Here is a 20025-nt window from a genome sequence, read left to right as displayed (position 1 = left end):
ATTATTCCTAAGAGCTTCAGGTGATAAATGCTGGTTTTCGTACATGGCCTTAATGTTAAGCCCGTACACATTTTGACCAAATTTGTTGAGAATTTCATTAAAACTTGAGTTAGATGGTGGACATTTATTATTTGGCAATTTTTTTTAAAAATCCTTTCCCACTTAGATACGTATTTTTACGCATTTGTAGTCCCTCAGAGAGTTAACTTTTATTAAATTCCTTTCTTACTAGATCCAAGTTTGGTTTTATGCTGGTTGCACATAGCCATTTTCACTTTGCTTCATGGGTTAACTAAAGGACCATAATTCAGAAAGGCTTCATGCAATCTTGCTGGTTACCTAACTTGACTGAGATTACAAACCCACTAACATTTTCACAAAGTTCCACGAAGATCTGATTTAAACGTTTTGCCTTCCAAAGTATATAGGTAAGTTTAATATGACCATTTTTTATTATGAAAGGCCATAATTCAGTAGCGCATTATAGTTGCTTGGAATCAAACTTGGCCAAGCTATTCTGCCCACAAAAAATTATCGTCACGTTTCCTTATGATTTTTAAGAACTGTTATGAGTTAGAGAGCGACAAGGTTTGTTTGGCCAATTTTTTATCATTCAATGGTAAAAATTTATTAGTGCTTCCACCTTTTTTGGCTGGTAATCAAGCTTGGCCTAGATGTCCGCACAAACATGAACAGCAAGTTTAATGATGATCCAATATAAACTGTTTGAGTAAATGAGCAAAGACTTTTCTCCTACATGCCGCCTGTTGCCCACCAAGGGTGTTTCTATATGCCACCTACTTCACTTCTTTTACCGGGCTCATAAGAAGCTTACGATCAAATCATTCATCCGTGACGATCGGACGCTTTTTTAAAAAGCAAGTGGGGAAGGTAGCCTGTAAAATGCAAAGTGCCCGATTGCGCTCCTGAATATTCATACGAGCTTTATTGTTTTGTAAATTAATTTCATGTTTTCCTTTTGTTAGAACCCACCTATAATAATTAAATTGAAATAAAACTAGAATCAAATCGCATTTCACCATTTCCACGTCCAAAAATATGAAATCACACCTACCACATGTGCTTAAGCGTCCAATCGTCACGAATGAATGATTTTATCGTGACCTTGCAAAAAATGTAGTCAAATGATCGTATGTAAAATTTTAAAACAATATCTTAACTCATAACTGATATATTCAAGTTTGAAAAGTGATGCGTTAGAAAAGTCCCCAAGTGTATATAGAGGACATGTTTTGGATTCGGTGGATTATCGATTTTAAAGTGATATTATGGGCATTTTTTACTGTTAAATTGAGGTAAAAAGAATTAACAGGTCAAAAGATTTAGTTAAAATGTGGTTACTGACCAATTATCTGCAACTCATCTTGCTACCAGTTTTTTATAAAAATATATATAATATTCGATATTTTACATGACTCACCCACTCCTCTAAGACGAAATGATCCGTAAAACAAAACAGTGTCTTATGAACAAATCTTCAATAAAACTAAATTAAGATTCACATCGTAAATCGAATCATTTCTGTCGTCAGTTGTCAAAACCCAAGTTCAGTTGTTATTCAAATGCATTATTTTTCTCTTTACGGGATATTGTTTTAGTGAGTTGATGCTGCTTTAACAAATATAAGTGTATTTGAATTGAAAACAACAAAATTAAACAACGGTGGCGATAGACACCTATCAACTGTTAGATGCCCATAATATCCCTTTAATTCAAGAGTGATCATTGAAATAATATTTTCATGAGTGGCGCATCAACCAGTGAACAAATTTTTTTTTTAATGATCACGAGTGAATTAATATCTATATTCCACCGAATCCAACAAATTTTCTTTTTTATTTTATGCTTTTCACATTGTTAAAGAGTTTAACTAAAGATTTTCGGTGGGATAATGGCGTCATTTCGTCAAAAAAATGACGTCATTTCACAGTAAAAAGTAAAAATTATCGATAATTTTCACTGTTTGAAACATTGAAATTATCAGTTTTCATTCCCTGATATTTCTCAATAAACCACCGGAAAGCATAAAATAAATATTGACAATCAAATATAAGATATTTTTACCTTGCATAAAGTTATTATAGCACTACAAATATAGATCCTTTATTGGATAAACCACATTCGTCCATTTTATCATATTCCCGCATTTGAAATCATCATTTATTTTCAAATGAAAAATGCCACTTGAAACAGTGACATTTCAGACAATATTTACTGCATTCACAACATTCAGTATATTTAAATAAACATTTTGATTTCAAATAAAAATATAATCAGGGAAAAGTAACATCATTAATTACTTGTGGTCTGGCGATAATCAGCCCAAAATACTTTACTATTTTCTAAAGCATATTGCATATCTAAATACTTAAGTTTTGAGACAACATCAAGAATAATAATACATTCAGTATATTATATAAACATTATGTAAACTTATACTACAAAACATATGTGGTGTCGGCATGGTTATATTGTTTGTGGTGTGTAGCCCTAAAACAATCTTCTAGCACTTCGCCATGTTCGCGGATATGAATTTAGAGTTGGAAAAATGATAATGTCTATTAAATTGTTATATTTTGAGACAATACTAACATATTTAACACATATTGTGTATTTTTTATTAAACATTGCAGAAAGTGTCGATATTGCCTGTATTCGTCCATATCCGCACTTTTCGGTCAATCTGCGGATGAGTCATATTCGCATTTTAGACGGACCGTTTTTTTACCTTGGATACTCGTGATACCTACCCGAATGGGAGACAACTTCTTAATTACCAGACAACTTCTTAATTACGAAAAGATCCAATTTCCCGGAGAAGTATTATTTTCATTCAAATTGAGATAAGCCTTTTAACCTAAATGCTTTTGAAAACACTTATATAACAACACAACAGAAATGCACAGTATGTACATATTTATTTACAAAATATCAAGGACAGACAGCATATCAAATTTTAAAACATGGTTCATTAAAAACAATTGTCCGCAAAAATAGGTTCCAGCTCAATCCCCTTTGCTCAAAGTAAATATAAATAGATAATGTATATTGTTGTTTAAGTCTCTAAATCAAAGAAGACAAAAGGCATTTTGTAACAAAAAGGCATTTTGTAACAAACGAATGAAGAAGAAAACAAAATTCCAATAAGATCAAAGGAAATACATGATGCAAAGTTGACATAAAACATAACATGTAATACAAATAAGCACAATACATTAATCATCAGATAAGTTGAGTGTGAAACCTGTACCTGATAATTGTTGATTGGGGGTTATGCTGTTTTCATCAGTACCACAGTTATATCATGGTGACCAGGAATGCATTCTGTACTATCTGGCAAATACATCTACATGTTCAAAACACAATTGTTCACAATTTCAGGAACCTATTCTCGATTTCTAGCTAATAAATGAAATTCAAGATCTTCATTAAAATTTACAGATCCAAGGCTCTAAAAATGGAATGGAGATTTAACTATGAAGAAATAAATGCATATTGGCGTTCAACTATGGAAAACTTAAGCAATAACAAGTCCACAAAATGAAATAATATTGATCATAATGGTGATCAGCAACATAACTAGAAGCTTTAATTGATTTTGGTTTTTATCAAATTGAAGTATTTTTCTTACATATTTCTGATGGTTTCTTTCAGATAATCTAGCACGGTTTCTAACAGCAAGCGGGTTAACTTCATAAATCGTGTTTTTTCATGGTTTAGTAAAATGGTTTTCAAAATACAACACAAAGATAGAATTAATTGAATTGTAACCTGTGACACCAATTCAGCAATAGCGCCCAAACCAAGTATTTTTTTATTTTTTTTTAGAAATCCTAATACCCAGGTACATAATATCTCCACTGACAGCCTTAAAAACAATCGACCAGTTGGTAACATAAAAATCAAACTACTGTAATGATTTTGATATCTGACACAAAAAATAAATCAGACCTATGAAACAACTTCAAGCATAATATTGTGCTATGAAATGTATGACCATTAAAAAAGCCATAATTATGAAATGTGCAACCTGATGATTTTGATCTACAGCCAAATTTGTTGAGGGATTTGATCAAAATTCATTAAATTTGATCTTTTCATTTGATCAAAAAAATTCGTTGTACTTCATTTAAAGCTTTTTCTTTGAATATAATATATAATATTTTTTATTCATAAGATACCTATACAAACGTACATTTAAAAGGTGTACTTGTAATGAGATTTAAACCATGATTGAGTGAGTAAATTCTGTTTACTTTACTCTCATTATTAAAATGACCAACATAACAATGTGAAACAAACATTTCGATCCGTCATTATTTACATTGATGAACCAATGAAATTACTCTGATATCTTATGTACATACAATATAAATAAATAAAACAAAGAACAACAAAGTATGTATATAATACCTAAATTCCCGCCTTTGTCGTAAATTTAATACAATATACGTCTATTCAATTCACATATATACACACAAACGTTCACACAATCAGTATGAATACAATCAACAAGTCTATTGCAAATGACTATCATACACTTTCTTCTAGCCATGAATACAACGCAGACATATTTCAAAACACAATGACTGATAAAACAATTGACAAATGATGTTTAAATGAAATTGACAAGAGAAAAACAGCTTAATCAAAGCATGGATATCTAAAACATGTTTTGAAAAATTGAGAATAAGTTTTCAAGCTTTCCGCCTTTTCTGTTAATTCAATATTCACAAATCACATTCAGTTTTTGTTACCTCAGGAACAAAAGCCTATACATGTAATGTGCCAGCCAGTATTACAAAAAAATTACATAAACTTTTACTGTTGGTAATATTTTTCTTTGAGGAATAACATCTCTTTCCAAGAAATGCTTAGTAAAAATTAGTGCTGCAACAATATACCGGTATATCGGTATATATCGCAATACGCAATCCGCATATTGTATTGCGATACGATTTTCATCATACCGGTACGAAAATTTTACAAAAATTCATTCACATTTCGTCCAGAAAAGCCATCCGAAATAATGGTAACAAGGTAAACAAAACAAAGCAGTGTAAATATTTTTTTTTCGTAAAAATAGCATTCTGAAAAGTATATTATACGGAGTAACTTTGTTACAACGGAGCATTCGTTTGATGCTTTTGAACAGATTAACGTTGAATTAATTGCGCACAGCTGTAAATGTTTCGTTCGATTCTGAATTGAGCATTATTAAATTTGTGATCCATATTTCGTAAATACGCTTCAAAATTTTAATGCTAATGCGACAATAAAAAATTATAGCGTCAAATAAAAAGTGCTTTATCCTTTGTCTTAATAAAAAGCGCGCGAAAATTATACAGACATGTAGGACGTCGCATGGAAAGTATGGGTGTATTTTGTGTTGTATAAAAATGGGAACATCACGTCAGGTGAATTACGCGTGTTCAGTGGAAAAAAACGCCCGGGTTGGACGTTATTTCATCACATCTTTAAATAGTAACAAATACCAAAATGTATTTGATACTTAAGAAAAGTTGCGAATGTTTGTGTTTCTTGTTATTCTTGAGCACATTTACCGGTATAGGGTAAATATTTACCAAAATTTGCTTTAAAACTGGAATATACGGGATTATCGGGTAATTGGCAAGTTATAATTTTGGTACAAGTTAGCAATATATTGCTATATATTGCAATACGGGTTTTTGAACTGACAATATATTGCAATACGGTTTTTGGCGTATTGTTGCAGCACTAGAAAAAATTATAAGAGTCTAACTATTTAGAAACTGTGCAACTCTAACCCTGTAAATATCTAACAATTTAAGCTTAAAACATTACTTAAAATAAATAAATAAGAAATTTGATGAATACAAAATATGCTTCACATTGTATTTAGTCTAAATTCAACAAATTTGTTTCTGTTGAATGTAATTTTTCTTTTGTAATTTACCAACTGCAACGACCCGACGAAAGGTGACCCCCAATTTAAGCGAAGTACATGACTTTCATAGTGTCTGGATGCAGGGTGACAGTGCGAGCAATTGTGTTGGCCACAGTGCGGTCCTCACCCTGGTCTGATGAATTGCGGCTACTTCCACCTTCGCTACTAAAATGTTGGGATTGTGTCAGAAAGATAGATAGCACACATGTATACAGTGGTGTTACCGTGTATTTATTATGTTATGGAAGTTTATCACAGATGTTTACAGAAGTGTTAAGGTGTATTTATTAAAGCGAATTTTATCACACATGTATACAGTGGTGTTACGGTGTATTTATTAAAGGATATTTTTTTCCCACATGTATACAGTTGTGTTAGTGTATTTATTAAAGGCACAGATTCATACAGTTTAAGCCTGGGGTAAGGGGACACTATTTTTCATACACCTCAGGGGAAGGACAATAAAACCGACCCCGCCTCCCCTCAATTGCTTCACCAAATTTCTCCAGTTTAAAATATGCAGTGAGTTTAAGAGCTGTATGTAAGCAATCTTGGCATTCAAGAGGTGGAAATCAGTTAAAGGAAGAGAATTCATGCCCCTAGGTCTACAGTATTGTGACTGTTTATTAATCACAGGGATCGTTTCACATAGTTTTAACCTCAGTTTGAATGCAAATCTACATGTTGACTGAATATTCTATTAAAGTGTTTACTAGTATATGTTATTTGTTTGAAAGCTAACTGATCAAATCTCAATTTTAGACGGATGTTTAAAAAAATGTATTAATGGAGATAAATATACTTCCTGAAAGAAGCCATAGTAATTTTTTCTTAACACAAAAAAGCATAATTCTCAAATTTAATCAAAACAGCTGAACAATTTTTATAGATTGCACACTTTCCTGTCTGTATAGAAATTTGTTTCAGCAACTAGCTGTGAAATATGTCCCTTTAATTAAACATTATTTCACCAATCATTTTGAATGTAAACAAATACAGTATCTTAGCAACAAAGTAAGAATATTACATCCCCTAAGTTTGACTACTGGTACATTATATAGGCATATTTTTTAAATTATATTAACTGCATACAAATGCCATCGATTTTGATTGAGTCACCATTATGGATGTCATAAGTTCGTACATCAAACACCTAAAAAAGAATGTCCCAAAACCAATACATTTTTAATGTTATAGACATTCATAAACTTAGTACAAATAACAGTTCTTTTGTTGTCATTGCATAACTAAAATTCCATCAGTCATAAAGAGATAAGGGAGAACATTAAACATATGAGCTTGTTCTGAGAAAACTGGGCAAAATGCATGTGCTAAAAGTGTCGTCCCAGACGACACTTTCCGCTTAAACTAGATTTTCAGTAAAAAGGGACTTCCTTAAAACGAAATATACCATTAAAACGGACAGTGTTGTTCCTGGTACCTGTGTGGACTGCACAGGCTAATCTGGGACGACACTTTACGCACATGCATTACGCCCAGTTTTCTCAGAACGCGGCTCATTTCATCTAAAACAATTATGTGCACAAGAACACACACTATCACACAACTTCATATATCACTTAGACTTTGTATCACATATAAAACATTCACACGGTTCAAAACAAGAAGCTGCCTACATGAAGGCAAATACTGCACATTCTATGACTTTAACAATTATAGCTATGATTCGGAAATGTTTGGGAACAAATACAAAATTAGCAAATGCTTCTTTACTAAAGAAGCATATAAATGGCTAAAGAAATATCATTGAATGATAAATTAATGGACTTTATGGCAAGTTTTAATGCAACTAGTTGTTTTGCATGATTTCTGGTCAAAAGATGTAGCTTCAACTATTCAAAGGTACAAGAGCACTGCATAACGGGTGCCACGCTCGGCTAGGGGTGCAGTTTTGAATAAATGAAAGCTTGTCAGAATTTCTTTTTTTTAGAGGTCAGTGACCTTGACCTTTGACCTAGTGACCCCAAAATGGGTGTGGCATGTAGAACTCATCAAGGTGCATCTACATATGAAGTTTCAAAGTTGTAGGTGGAAGCACTTTAATTTTAGAGCCAATGTTAAGGTTTTAGCACGACGCGGACGGCGGACGATGAGCTGGCTATGACAATACCTCGGGTTTTCTCCGAAAACGCCGAACTAAAAATGAACAAAATAAAGTTTAATTCTAATAAACATATTGAAGAAGAAAAACCATTTAAACATTTGTTAATATTGTTGCAGCTAATATAAATAACAAACTGAAAAGTTTTTGATGCAGCTCATATAAGTTACAAACTTAAAATTTATGATGCACCGTACATAATTTAAAACTTAAACTTAATGTTATAAAAAGTTAAAAACACCTTTAGTGGTACATTGATATGTAATTCAACTCCGCTTGCTTTTATGTAGGTATTTCCACCTGTATTGCAAATCCACACGGACAAAATTATACACCAACACACAATAATACGGTCATTTCCTACAGCATTCTCAGATATATACCCCACCGGATACTCATAAATATTGCAAACCATGTTTGATTATTGCAATAGAAGCATGTTTTACATGAAATAGTCAATGGATATTCAAGTATATAGTATAACAACATGTTTTTCTGAAAATATAATTGCAGTTAATTTAAGATCCAGTGGAATCTGAGTTAGTTAATTGATCACTGTATAAAATGTCCAACAGTAGTAGAGTCAAATTAAATTTAAGTAAATAATTAAACTCTTTGACATAAAAAGGTTCATTGTCATGTATATTTCACACCGATTTTATAATCATCCTTAAAAAAAATAGATAAGATCAGAGAAATCATTAAAATTATTAATTATCCAGAATTTCATAGGAATGTGTTGTTTTCTTCACATTTGTGATTTGTCATAATTTGTGATTTCCCTGAAAACCCTATTGCCTTAATTTTGCCTCAAAATGTTCACGGAGTTACTTTCTGTAAAGCCTGTAGCCAATTCCTTGGAATTCATGATTTACCCCCAATGGGTTCCGAACATGTTAAACAACAAGAGGGCCTGAAAGGCCCAAAGTAGCTCACCTGAGATAACAAGATATTATTGGGACAAATCTTCTGACCAAGTTTCACGAAGATCCGAAAATAATTGTGGCCTCTACAGTGTTAACAAGGTTTTACTATAGCCATAAAAGGAAAAATGCCTCGCCCCTGGCAGCCACGTTTTTCAACCAACCGGCATCATTTTTAAACTCATCCAAGATATTATCTGGATGAATCTTCTGACCAAGTTTCATGAAGATTGGACATTAAATGTGGCCTTTAGAGTGTTAACAAGATTTTACTATAGCCATATAAGGAAAAATGCCTCGCCCCTTGGAAGCCATTTTTTTCAAGCAAACATAATTATTTTCTAACTCATCCAAGATATCATTGAGACCAATCTTTTGACCAAATTTCATGAAGATTGGACAATAAATGTGGCCTCTAGAGTGTTAACAAGGCTTTACTAAAGCCATATAAGGAAAAATGCCCCGCCCCTGGTGGCCATGTTTTTAAAGCAACAAAAACCATTTTCAAACTCATCCAAGGTATCATTGGGACAATTCTTCAGACCAAGTTTCATGATGATCGGAAAATAAATGTGACCTCTAGAGTGTTAACAAGGTCATACATTTCAATATTAAATTTAAAATAAAAGTTGAGAAGAACATGTGTCGAAAAATGCGAAATAAGTCCAATATTTAATTCTGAAATCCAAAATGTCTGTAAAGTCGAATTTGCCAGAATGTATATCATGCATGTACGATTTCAATCTTAATTTAGTTTAATGGTTGTTTTTAAATTTCTGCAGCGATGTCTATTCATACGACACACAAACACTAACTCCAACTCTAATAAAAAGACAAATTCTTCGGTTATTGTAGGAAAATATGTACAAAATATCTTCGTCACCATCGTCTTGGGGCGCTAATTTGTCTTTGCTGCATTTTATGAAATTCGTCTTCAATGTCTTGCCTTTTTTGTGTTATCGTAACACGTATTTATCAACATATTACAATTTAACACATATAAAAATCGTATAGTCTGGCTTTAATCGTTTTACAAAAGAATGCCATATTGTACAGAATCATCAAACAATAAAAAACATATTAAAAAGTTTGCTATCTTCCAGAATGTAAAACTATCATTTATAATTAATTCCACTTAATCTTCTTGTGTTTAAAAAAAAAAAAAAATTAAAAAGGGAGACAACTCTGTCAATTCAACATAATTTTTCAAAAGCCATTTTGCAGTTACTTCCCTTGACATGCTAAACTAGAGTGTTCACAAGCTGCTTTACTATATAAATATAAGGAAAATGACCCCCCCCCCAGCGGCCATGCTTTTTTATCGCTCCAAACCATTTTCGAACTCAACCGTCATATCTAGAAAACACATGTTCGAAACATTGGACCAAAAATGTGACTTCTAGAGGGTTCACATGTTTTCACTATATATATAGAGAGAAAACTGCCCTGCCCCCCTGGCGGCCATGTTTATTCACCGATCTGGACCATTTTCGAACTCATCTGATATATCAATGAAACCAGTGTTTTGACCAACTTTAATGATGATTGGGCAAAAATTGTGACTTCTAGAGGGTTCGCAAGGTTTCTCTATAGCCATATAAGGTATACTGCGCCGCCCCCTGGCAGCCATGTTTTTCAACGGACCAGAACCATTTTTGAACTCAACCAACTTATCATTAAGAAAAACATTTTGACAAAGTTACATGAAGATTGGGCATCAAATGTGACTTCTACAGTGTTCACAAGGTTTTCCTTTTTTTTGACCTAGTGATCTAGTTTTTGACCCAGCATGACCCAGTTTGGAACTCAGTCGAGGTATCAATGGGACAAATGTTCTGACCAAGTTTCATGAAAATCAGGCAATAAATGTGGCCTCTAGAGTGTTTACAAGGCAAAATGTTGACGACGCACGACGGACAAAAGGCGATCACAAAAGCTCACCATGAGCACGTTGTGCTCAGGTGAGCAAAAAAAAAAGACCAGTAAAATCTTCATAATTATATGATATTAGAATATGATTGCTCCAATATGAGCCTGAAAAGGTTGAAGACAAATGATAGGTGAAAAAAACAATCTATCTAGTCCATCATTTCAAGTTCCAGGGCCTTAACAGTGCCTACACATAGGAATTCAATAGGATACATCATTCCAAGTTATGAGAACTGAGAAGTGTTGAAAAAATCCATCATTCCAAGACTTAAAAGGCATCTGAAGTCGATCATTTGGCGTTCCGTTGAACTATAAGGAGGCATTCACAGTAGAAGTCTATTGCACAGAATATGGCTCATGCAAAGTACATGAATCTGACAGTATCAGGGTGGACTGTGACGGCGCGGGCCATTACAGAGGGCGCCCTATCATCGCTGTTGTCCGAGTAACGGCTGCCTTCTCCGCTGTAAAGAGACCAGGCAGAGATGAGTGAATACTGGAGCATGTAGGTATATAGAAAGAAGGCAAAATATGAGCCTTGCCCTAGCAAAATGGCCTAACCCATTTATGCCTAGTGGACTCTCCCATCCTTTTAAATTGGATCAATTTATTTTCAAAATTAGGGATGTCTAGTATATTTATTTCTATATTTAGAACAATTCTTACAGAAATTCCTTTAAGCAAACAGCGTAGACCCAGATGAGACGCCTCATCATGCGGCGTCTCATCTGGGTATACGCTGTTTGCAATGTCCTTTTTTCAGGACACTAGGCATGAATGGCTTAATGCATGTGCGTAAAGTATCTTCCCAGTAAAGCTTGTGCAGTCCCCAAAGGCTAATCAGGGATGATACTTTCCACTTTTATGGTATTTTTGTATAAAGGAAGTCTGTTATCAGATGAAGTTAAGGCGGAAAGTGTCATCATCTGATAAGCCTCAGCAAACTGCATAAGCCAATCTGGGATGACCTATATAGCACATGAATTATGACCTGTTTTCCATAAGCCAATCTGGGATGACCTATTAAGCACATGAATTAAGACCTGTTTTCCATAAGCCAATCTGGGATGACCTATTTAAGCACGTGAATTAAGACCAGTTTTCCATAAGACAATCTAGGATGACACATTAAGCACATGAATTAAGACCTGTTTTCCATAAGCCAATCAGGGATGACCTATTAAGCACATGAATTAAGACCTGTTTTCCATAAGCCAATCTGGGATGACCTATTAAGCACATGAGTTAAGACATGTTTTCCATAAGCCAATCTGGGATGACCTATTAAGCACGTGAATTAAGAACTGTTTTCCATAAGCCAATCTGGGATGACCTATTAAGCACATGAGTTAAGACATGTTTTCCATAAGCCAATCTGGGATGACCAATTTAAGCGCATGAATTAAGACCTGTTTTCCATAAGCCAATCTGGGATGACCTATTAAGCCCATGAATTAAGACCTGTTTTCCATGAGCCAATCTGGGATGACCTATTTAAGCACATGAATTAAGACCTGTTTTCCATAAGCCAATCTGGGATGACCTATTAAGCACATGAATTAAGACATGTTTTCCATAAGCCAATCTGGGATGACCTATTAAGCACATAAATTAAGACCTGCTTTCCATAAGCCAATCTAGGATGACCTATTAAGCACATGAATTAAGACATGTTTTCCATAAGCCAATCTGGGATGACCTATTAAGCACATGAATTAAGACCTGTTTTCCATAAGCCAATCTGGGATGACCTATTAAGCACATGAATCAAGAACTGTTTTCCATAAGCCAATCTGGGATGACCTATTAAGCACGCGAATTAAGACCTGTTTTCCATAAGCCAATCAGGGATGACCTATTAAGCACATGAATTAAGACCTGTTTTCCATAAGCCAATCTGGGATGACCTATTAAGCATATGAATAAGACCTGTTTTCCATAAGCCAATCTGGGATGACCTATTAAGCATGTGAATTAAGAACTGTTTTCCATAAGCCAATCTGGGATGACCTATTAAGCACATGAATTAAGACCTGTTTTCCATGAGCCAATCTGGGATGACCTATTAAGCACATGAATTAAGACCTGTTTTCCATGAGCCTATGCAGAGGCAAAGGAACTTCTTTTGACTTGTTTGTGTTGCTTCATAAAAAAATTGACCCTTAAATACTTATTAAAGGTGCATAACAACTACTGCTAAATTATATTGCATTATTTCTTCAAATTTCAGTATTCTACCATGATTGCTTGAAAATCAAATAGTTTTTTTTTCAAATTCTGTGACAATGTTTTAATTTTATAATTATTAAGAGATCATTTTTGACAACATTTGATAACTTAAGTTCAGACAGGTTTCAAACAATTAATTTTCACAAAAACATATTATGAAGTTTATTTTGTACATAAATCTGAACCTGTTACCTTAACACAATTAACAGAACAATGTACCTTTGAAAAAGAATTTATAATTGAGATGTAAAGACATGCCAAAGTGTTAGCGGTATGCAAGTTCAAAACAGCTACAAGATGATCCTAGTAAATTATTGGACATCACATAGTAAGAAACTGCAGATAGCATTATATAAACAAGAATTGAGCTATAATTACCCACATACATATTAGGTAAGGCCGCAGTCTGTGAAAACTGGGCTTAATGCATGTTATCCTAGATTAGCCTTGCAGTCTTCACAGGCTAATAAAGGGACAACACTTAACATCTGCATTTATGTTTACAAGATACATCCTTGAAACCAAAAAAATCAACAAAAGCAGAAAGTCTAGTCCCTGAAAAGCTTGTGTCGACTGCACAGTCTCATCTTGAAACTTTACACACATGCATTAAGCCCAGTTTTCCCAGAAAGCCTCTCAGGTAAATAGTGTCTCAGCCTTGCAGACATTACATGCTATGTTTTAAGTAGCGAATAAAGAGCTGCCAACTCTTAAGCATTTCCTATTAAAACCCACCTATTCATGTTTCCTCTTTGAATAAAACAGAATTAAAATAACTTAAATTTGCTGAAAGTTTTATCATTAATACGTTTCAAAATAAAATAAACAAGAAACCGTCGGAGACGGGTGATGCTCCCCAAAGGTTTTTTGTCACAATATTGCACTATATATTCAGATAAAAGGAAACGTCTAGTAGTTGGGGGGACAAGAATTGCACTATATGTACAGTTAATGGAAAATTTCAAAGGGCCATAACTCTGTGAAAAATCATCCGACAAGAGCCCGCTGATAACATGCACATCTCCTCTTGGTAGTGAAGCTTCCCATAAAGTTTCATTGAACTCCGGTCATTAGTTGTTGAGAAATAGCCCGGACAAAAATTGTGCAAGAACGGACACACACACGGACAGAAGAAACAGCGACTATATGCTCCCCCCAAATTTTTTGGGGGGACCATAACAAATAATTGTTTTCGATGAACCCTTAAAAAATCCTCCTTTTTCAAATCAATAACTTAATTCGCAAAGATCAAAGAAAAATATTTCTTGAAACAAAATAATACAAATAACTGTGCACACACAGGTCTTATTCTGGTAAAACTGGGCCTAATGCATTTGCATGAAGTGTCGTCCCTGGTTAGCCTGCGCAGACTGAACAGGCTTATCAGGGACAACACTTTCTACATATTCTGAAATATTTTTGAGAAGAGACTTCCCTTACAACTAAACCATCTATAGAGGTGGATAGTGTTGTCCCAGATAAGCCTGTGCAGACTACACAGGCTAATCTGTGATGACCCTACAAACATCCGTTAAGCTCCATTTTCCCAGAATCGATCTCATATGAAAATTCAGATATAAAATCAAGCAATCATACCTGTCATGTTCCTTTTCCACAAGGTGGTATCGTGCGCGGAAGGCCACCAGATGGGCGTAGTAGGCGGGGGCTGGGATGGACACGCTGCGAGTACACCGCACGTAGGTGTGACACAGCTGGTACGTCAACATCTGCAGCTCGTCCGCAGAGAACCGATTGTCATCCCACAGCACATGGTAGTGAGATGGTCTGCTGGTACCCTGTAGTAAATAAAGTAGGATTTTATGATCTATATTTCTTTTTTGTATGTCGTTCTTACCAGTTGAGGGTACTTTTATTTTTTTGGAAGGGGTATGATTTTGGAAACACCTCAAAATAACACACCACGGGTGTGATTTAAGAACCACCACGGGGGAGGAAAAAAGCCTCCACCATACAGGAATCAACTGAACTCTCATTTATACATAGATCCAGAAAAGTTGATTACTATTGGTAAAATTTGTTTAACATTGAAGGGGAGGAAATGAGCTGAAAGGAGAAGTAACACCCCTGTTGTAATTTGGATCACCAAATCTTTTGAAAAAAAACCATAATATCTGTCAGGACAAACAAGGTTGAGCCATTTTATGCACCAATATATGCTCACACAGATAACAATAGGTAATATAGCATGTGATTATGAGAAGTTTGTTAATAAGTCATCTCATTTTTACCACACATGAAGTGTTTATTTTTTCTTCTCAAAAGAATCACGGGGTTAGTATATTCCATGATTACCAGAATGTCAATGTGGCTAAGTTATTTTGAAAATGAGCCATATTTGGAACAAGACTACTCTATCAATACCTGAATTCCAGCATGGCTACACAGGTAGAAGTCAAACTCAGTAGGGTGGGTGATGCCCACGTCCACGGTGGTGCCTGCAGGGATGTTCCCACTGCGGCCGATCTGGTCCTTGCGGTCGGCGCAGAACAGGCGCGTGTGGTGGCGCTTCTGAACCACGATGAACGTGATGCCAGGCTGGTAGTCACCTTCCAGCTTCATGCAGGCCTCGCGCACTGCACGCAACTCATGAGAGAGGACCTAGAAGAGGAGTATAAACACTTTACCACTTAGATCTCGCGCACTGCACGCAACTCGTGAGAGAGGACATAAAATAGGAGTATTAACCCTTTACCACTTAGATACGTATTTAACCCTTTACCACTTAGATACGTATTTAACCCTTTACCACTTAGATAAGTATTTAACCCTTAACCACTTAGATACGTATTTTCACGCATTTGTAGTTCCTTGGAAAGTTACATTTAAGACCTTTCTTACTTGATTAAAGTTGTTAAGACTTTATCTCCAAACCTTAGATACTGATGAGCAGCAAATAGCATTAAACCTGAACAGACTGCGAGTTACTCACAGGCTGTTCTGGTTTTATGCTGTTTGCAAAAGCCATTTTCACCTTGCTTCTGATGGGGTTAAGGTTTAATTTGAGCAGTGAAAATGAGGCTTAACCCTTTCAGTGCGGGAACCGAGTTTTAAAGGCATGGATCCAAACTGTTTGCTATTCTGATAGTACTCTTTAAAAAAAATGAAGAAAATGCTTATTTTACAAATTCAGCAGACGACATTTTAGCAGACGACAAATGTCCCAGCATGCAAAGGATTAATTCATGTGTATAGTTATTTCCCAGACTAGCCTGTGCGTACTCAATTTTCTGCGTTAATGGTATTTTCCGTAAAGGAAGTCTCTTCTTAGATAAAAACCATTTCAGGTGTAAATTGTTGTCCCTGATTAGCCTGCCTGAACTGCACAGGCTGATCTGGGATGACACTTTATACACATGCATTATGCCCAGTTTTTTCACAGCTACGCTCATTAATTTTGTTGAAATATGTGAAGTGGCTTGCAAACTCCTGAGAAAGCACTGACAGATGAGTTTTTGTTTTTAAGTGATGATGTGATGAAAAGTTAAGTAGTATTAAAGGGATGAAAGCACTTTTAAATAATGTGTATACAACAGATTCATGAATTGGCACACCATTTGTCATCAGTGACATTATCTTTAAAATGACAATCTGATGAAAAGTTTTAATACATTTTAAGGGATCAAAGAACTTTTTAAATTATGTTTAGAAAAAAATGCTTCATGACATTAAAAAGCAAGGAATGCAACACATTTGATTATTTTACAAATTTAATTTCTCATACACATGCTGACTGATTCTCTGAATGACCAGACAACACCAACCGCAATATCCTCTCGCAAACTCATGCATCCACTCACAGATTGGAACTGGCTCTCTTTCACTTACATGGGATCACACACATGCTACCTGATGCACTAAATGAGGAGACAACCACCAACCCACTCACCGAATTGAACTGGCCCTCGGACACACCGTCTCGGTAGAAGATGATGCGTGTGGGCTTGAAGCGCGTGGACTTGTAGAACTGAATGAGCAGCTCCTTGACCATGGACGAGAGCTCCTGGATGATCTCCTGCCGATGCTGTTGCACCCGCACTGTGGCTGAGTAGCGACTCGGGTGGGCATCCATGCTTGCTACAACCTGGTGTGGGGAGAGATTATAGGTTAATACACAGCTATGATGAGCCTGGAGGTAGAAATGGCACCCTTTATCGCTTAGAAACGCATTTTGACACGTTTGTAGTTCATTAGAAAATGAAATCACACTACTGCCAGATTAGTTTTTAACGTTTTATTTCCAAACTTAACACTGATAAGTAGCAAACAGTATAAAACCTGAACAGACTGAAAATTGATCGCAGGTTGTAATGGTTTTATGCTGGTTGCAAAAGCCGTTTTCTTTTTGCTACTGAGCGGGAAAGGGTTTAGGAATAAATGTTTTCTGTTCCTTTAACTTTTTAAGACTAGTAGATGGTGTCATGGCATAACAAGGTGGAATGTCTGCGTGATTTTGCAGCCTCTCAAGTCTTAATGAAAACCCAGAAATATATAATCTTAGAAGTGTATTTTTAGGCAATTCTAAGGAATTGCTGCCACAACCGCACCATGGCAGAGTAGCAGCTTGAGTGCTTGTCTTTTATGGGAGATTCTGTTTGACCCTATGTATTTTAGCTTGATTGAATTGAAAGCCCGAGGCTAATTGTGACTCTCTTGGGACCGTTTTCTGGAAATGAAGTACTTGGGTGTCTTTGGACATTATCTTCAGATCTCTCCCAGAGTGGGAATGAAACCCAGGAAAACTTTATCACTTAGCAGACACACTATCCACTATGCCAGCGCGGTGGGGTGATAACATTTAGAGACTTTATAACATTATGGTGCACCTTTAGCTAGTATAGGAGCACATTTCAAGTATTGGCAAAAGGGCCTGTTCCATGATAATAAGTCATTAAAAAAGAATAATTTTCACCAATAGATATCAATTATATGTTAATAATTTAATAAATTGTAACTTCTGGAGGAAGCCATAAGATTTGGCAAAATTTGTCAGCAAAATGTTTAAATTGTTATATTCTTTCCATGCACAAGTACACATGTTCATAGAATGTTTATGCAAAAGAGATTTGTATCAAAAATTCATGCTAATCTTCAGTTAAATAGAGAACATGCACACAATAATATGCACATGACATTTTGAGGTCTAACAGAGTAGATGTCATTTTGATTGCAAAAACAAAGCACTTGTCTATCTAGCCAAATTAGTTTTCAACTACCCAAGACAGGTAAAATTCAATATACCCGATTTTTATTAAAAAAAAGATAAAATTATTCCGGAAATTAAATAAGCTTTAAGTATAATACTTTAGTAAAATTAAAATTAAATAGATGGACACATCAAATTTGTATGGGGCTACTTTAAACTATCATATTGAGCACAAAAATCTGCAGTTTATCATTCAACATACTGCAGACATGCAGAACTTGCCACTGACTTTGGGATAATCTATAAAACAGGGGTGAGATTTCTGAGCTTTGTTAGCTGATTTTATAGCCCTTATTTGGCTATATTCCCTATTGTAAAACTTTTTTTCCCAAATCCAGTCCTAAATTTCCCAACTAATCGTTTGACTTTCAGATGTTGGGAGATAATTGAAGAAACAAGCAAATTCGTTGAATTGATATCCCCCGCCAATATGCTTCTGGACACAGAAGTGTTATATTTGACACTCAAAAAAGCATTTTTTCAAGATACAAAGGGCCATAACTCCTTTATTAACAGATGGTGTACAATGCCATTTGGCGTGCATCATCCTCTTATCCATATATATATATATATACACTCAAACCAAGTTTCAATGAAATCCGCCAAAGCACTTCAAAGATATGGCTCCGGACACAAAAAAGCATTTTGTTCAAGATACAAAGGGCAATAACTCTGTTATTAACAGATGGTGTACAATGCCATTTGGCATGAATCATCCTTTATCCATATATATACTTATACCAAGTTTCAATGAAATCCGCCAAAGCACTTCCAAGATGTGGCTTCGGACACAAAAGTGCAGGAGGGATGGAAAGACAGACGGATGGACAACGCAAAAACAATATCCCTCCGCCTATGGCGGGGGATAATAAGTATTTAAGATGTAACATCCATTTTACTGATATCTTTCTGATAATAATTTTTTGTTCTATGTTCACCATATTAGGGTTTGGGGACCCTGCCCTTAACCCTCCATGTTGGGTTCACCATATAAGGGGACCCTGCCCTTTGCCCTCTATCTTGGGTTCACCATATTATGGGACGCTGCCCTTTACCCCTCATCTTGGGTTCACCATATTAGGGGACCCTGCCCTTTGCCCTCCATCTTGGGTTCACCATATTAGGGGACCCTGCCCATTACCCTCCATCTTGGGTACACCATATTAGGGGACCCTGCCCTCTACTCTCCATCTTGGGTTCACCATATTAGGGGACCCTGCCCTCTACCCTCCATCTTGGGTTCACCATATTAGGGGACCCTGCCCTCTACCCTCCATCTTGGTTCACCATATTAGGGGACCCTGCCCTCTACCCTCCATCTTGGGTTCACCATATTAGGGGACCCTGCTCTTTACCCTCCATCTTGGGTTCACCATATTAGGGGACCCTGCCTTTTACCCTTCATCTTTGGTTCACCATATTATGGGACGCTGCCCTTTACCCCTCATCTTGGGTTCACCATATTAGGGGACCCTGCCCTTTGCCCTCCATCTTGGGTTCACCATATTAGGGGACCCTGCCCTTTGCCCTCCATCTTGGGTTCACCATATTAGGGGACCCTGCCCTTTACCCTCTATCTTGGGTTCACCATATTAGGGGACCCTGCCCTTTACCCCTCATCTTGGGTTCACCATATTAGGGGACCCTG

The 20025-nt window shown here is 35.7% G+C and overlaps 1 protein-coding gene across 5 annotated transcripts in view; it reads right to left on the bottom strand.

The window, feature by feature from the left end:
• Nucleotides 1–2922: 2922 nt before the first annotated feature.
• Nucleotides 2923–20025, bottom strand: part of LOC127848627 (protein argonaute-2-like) — a 77531-nt gene continuing 60428 nt past the window's right edge. For all 5 annotated transcript variants that reach the window (XM_052381202.1, XM_052381203.1, XM_052381199.1 and 2 more), the window contains 4 exons: nt 17061–17255; nt 15536–15772; nt 14750–14949; nt 2923–6115 (listed from right to left, as the gene is read on the bottom strand). In XM_052381202.1, the coding sequence (XP_052237162.1) occupies nt 5995–6115; nt 14750–14949; nt 15536–15772; nt 17061–17255 (753 nt within the window). In that variant the 3' untranslated portion in view covers nt 2923–5994. The remainder of the gene's footprint in view (nt 6116–14749; nt 14950–15535; nt 15773–17060; nt 17256–20025) is intronic.

Source organism: Dreissena polymorpha, chromosome 10 (genome assembly GCF_020536995.1).
Source record: "Dreissena polymorpha isolate Duluth1 chromosome 10, UMN_Dpol_1.0, whole genome shotgun sequence".
In the NCBI taxonomy this organism is placed as follows: Eukaryota; Metazoa; Mollusca; class Bivalvia; order Myida; family Dreissenidae; genus Dreissena; species Dreissena polymorpha.
The sequence above is the reverse complement of the archived record's forward strand: the minus strand, read 5'-3'. Positions and strand labels throughout refer to the sequence as shown.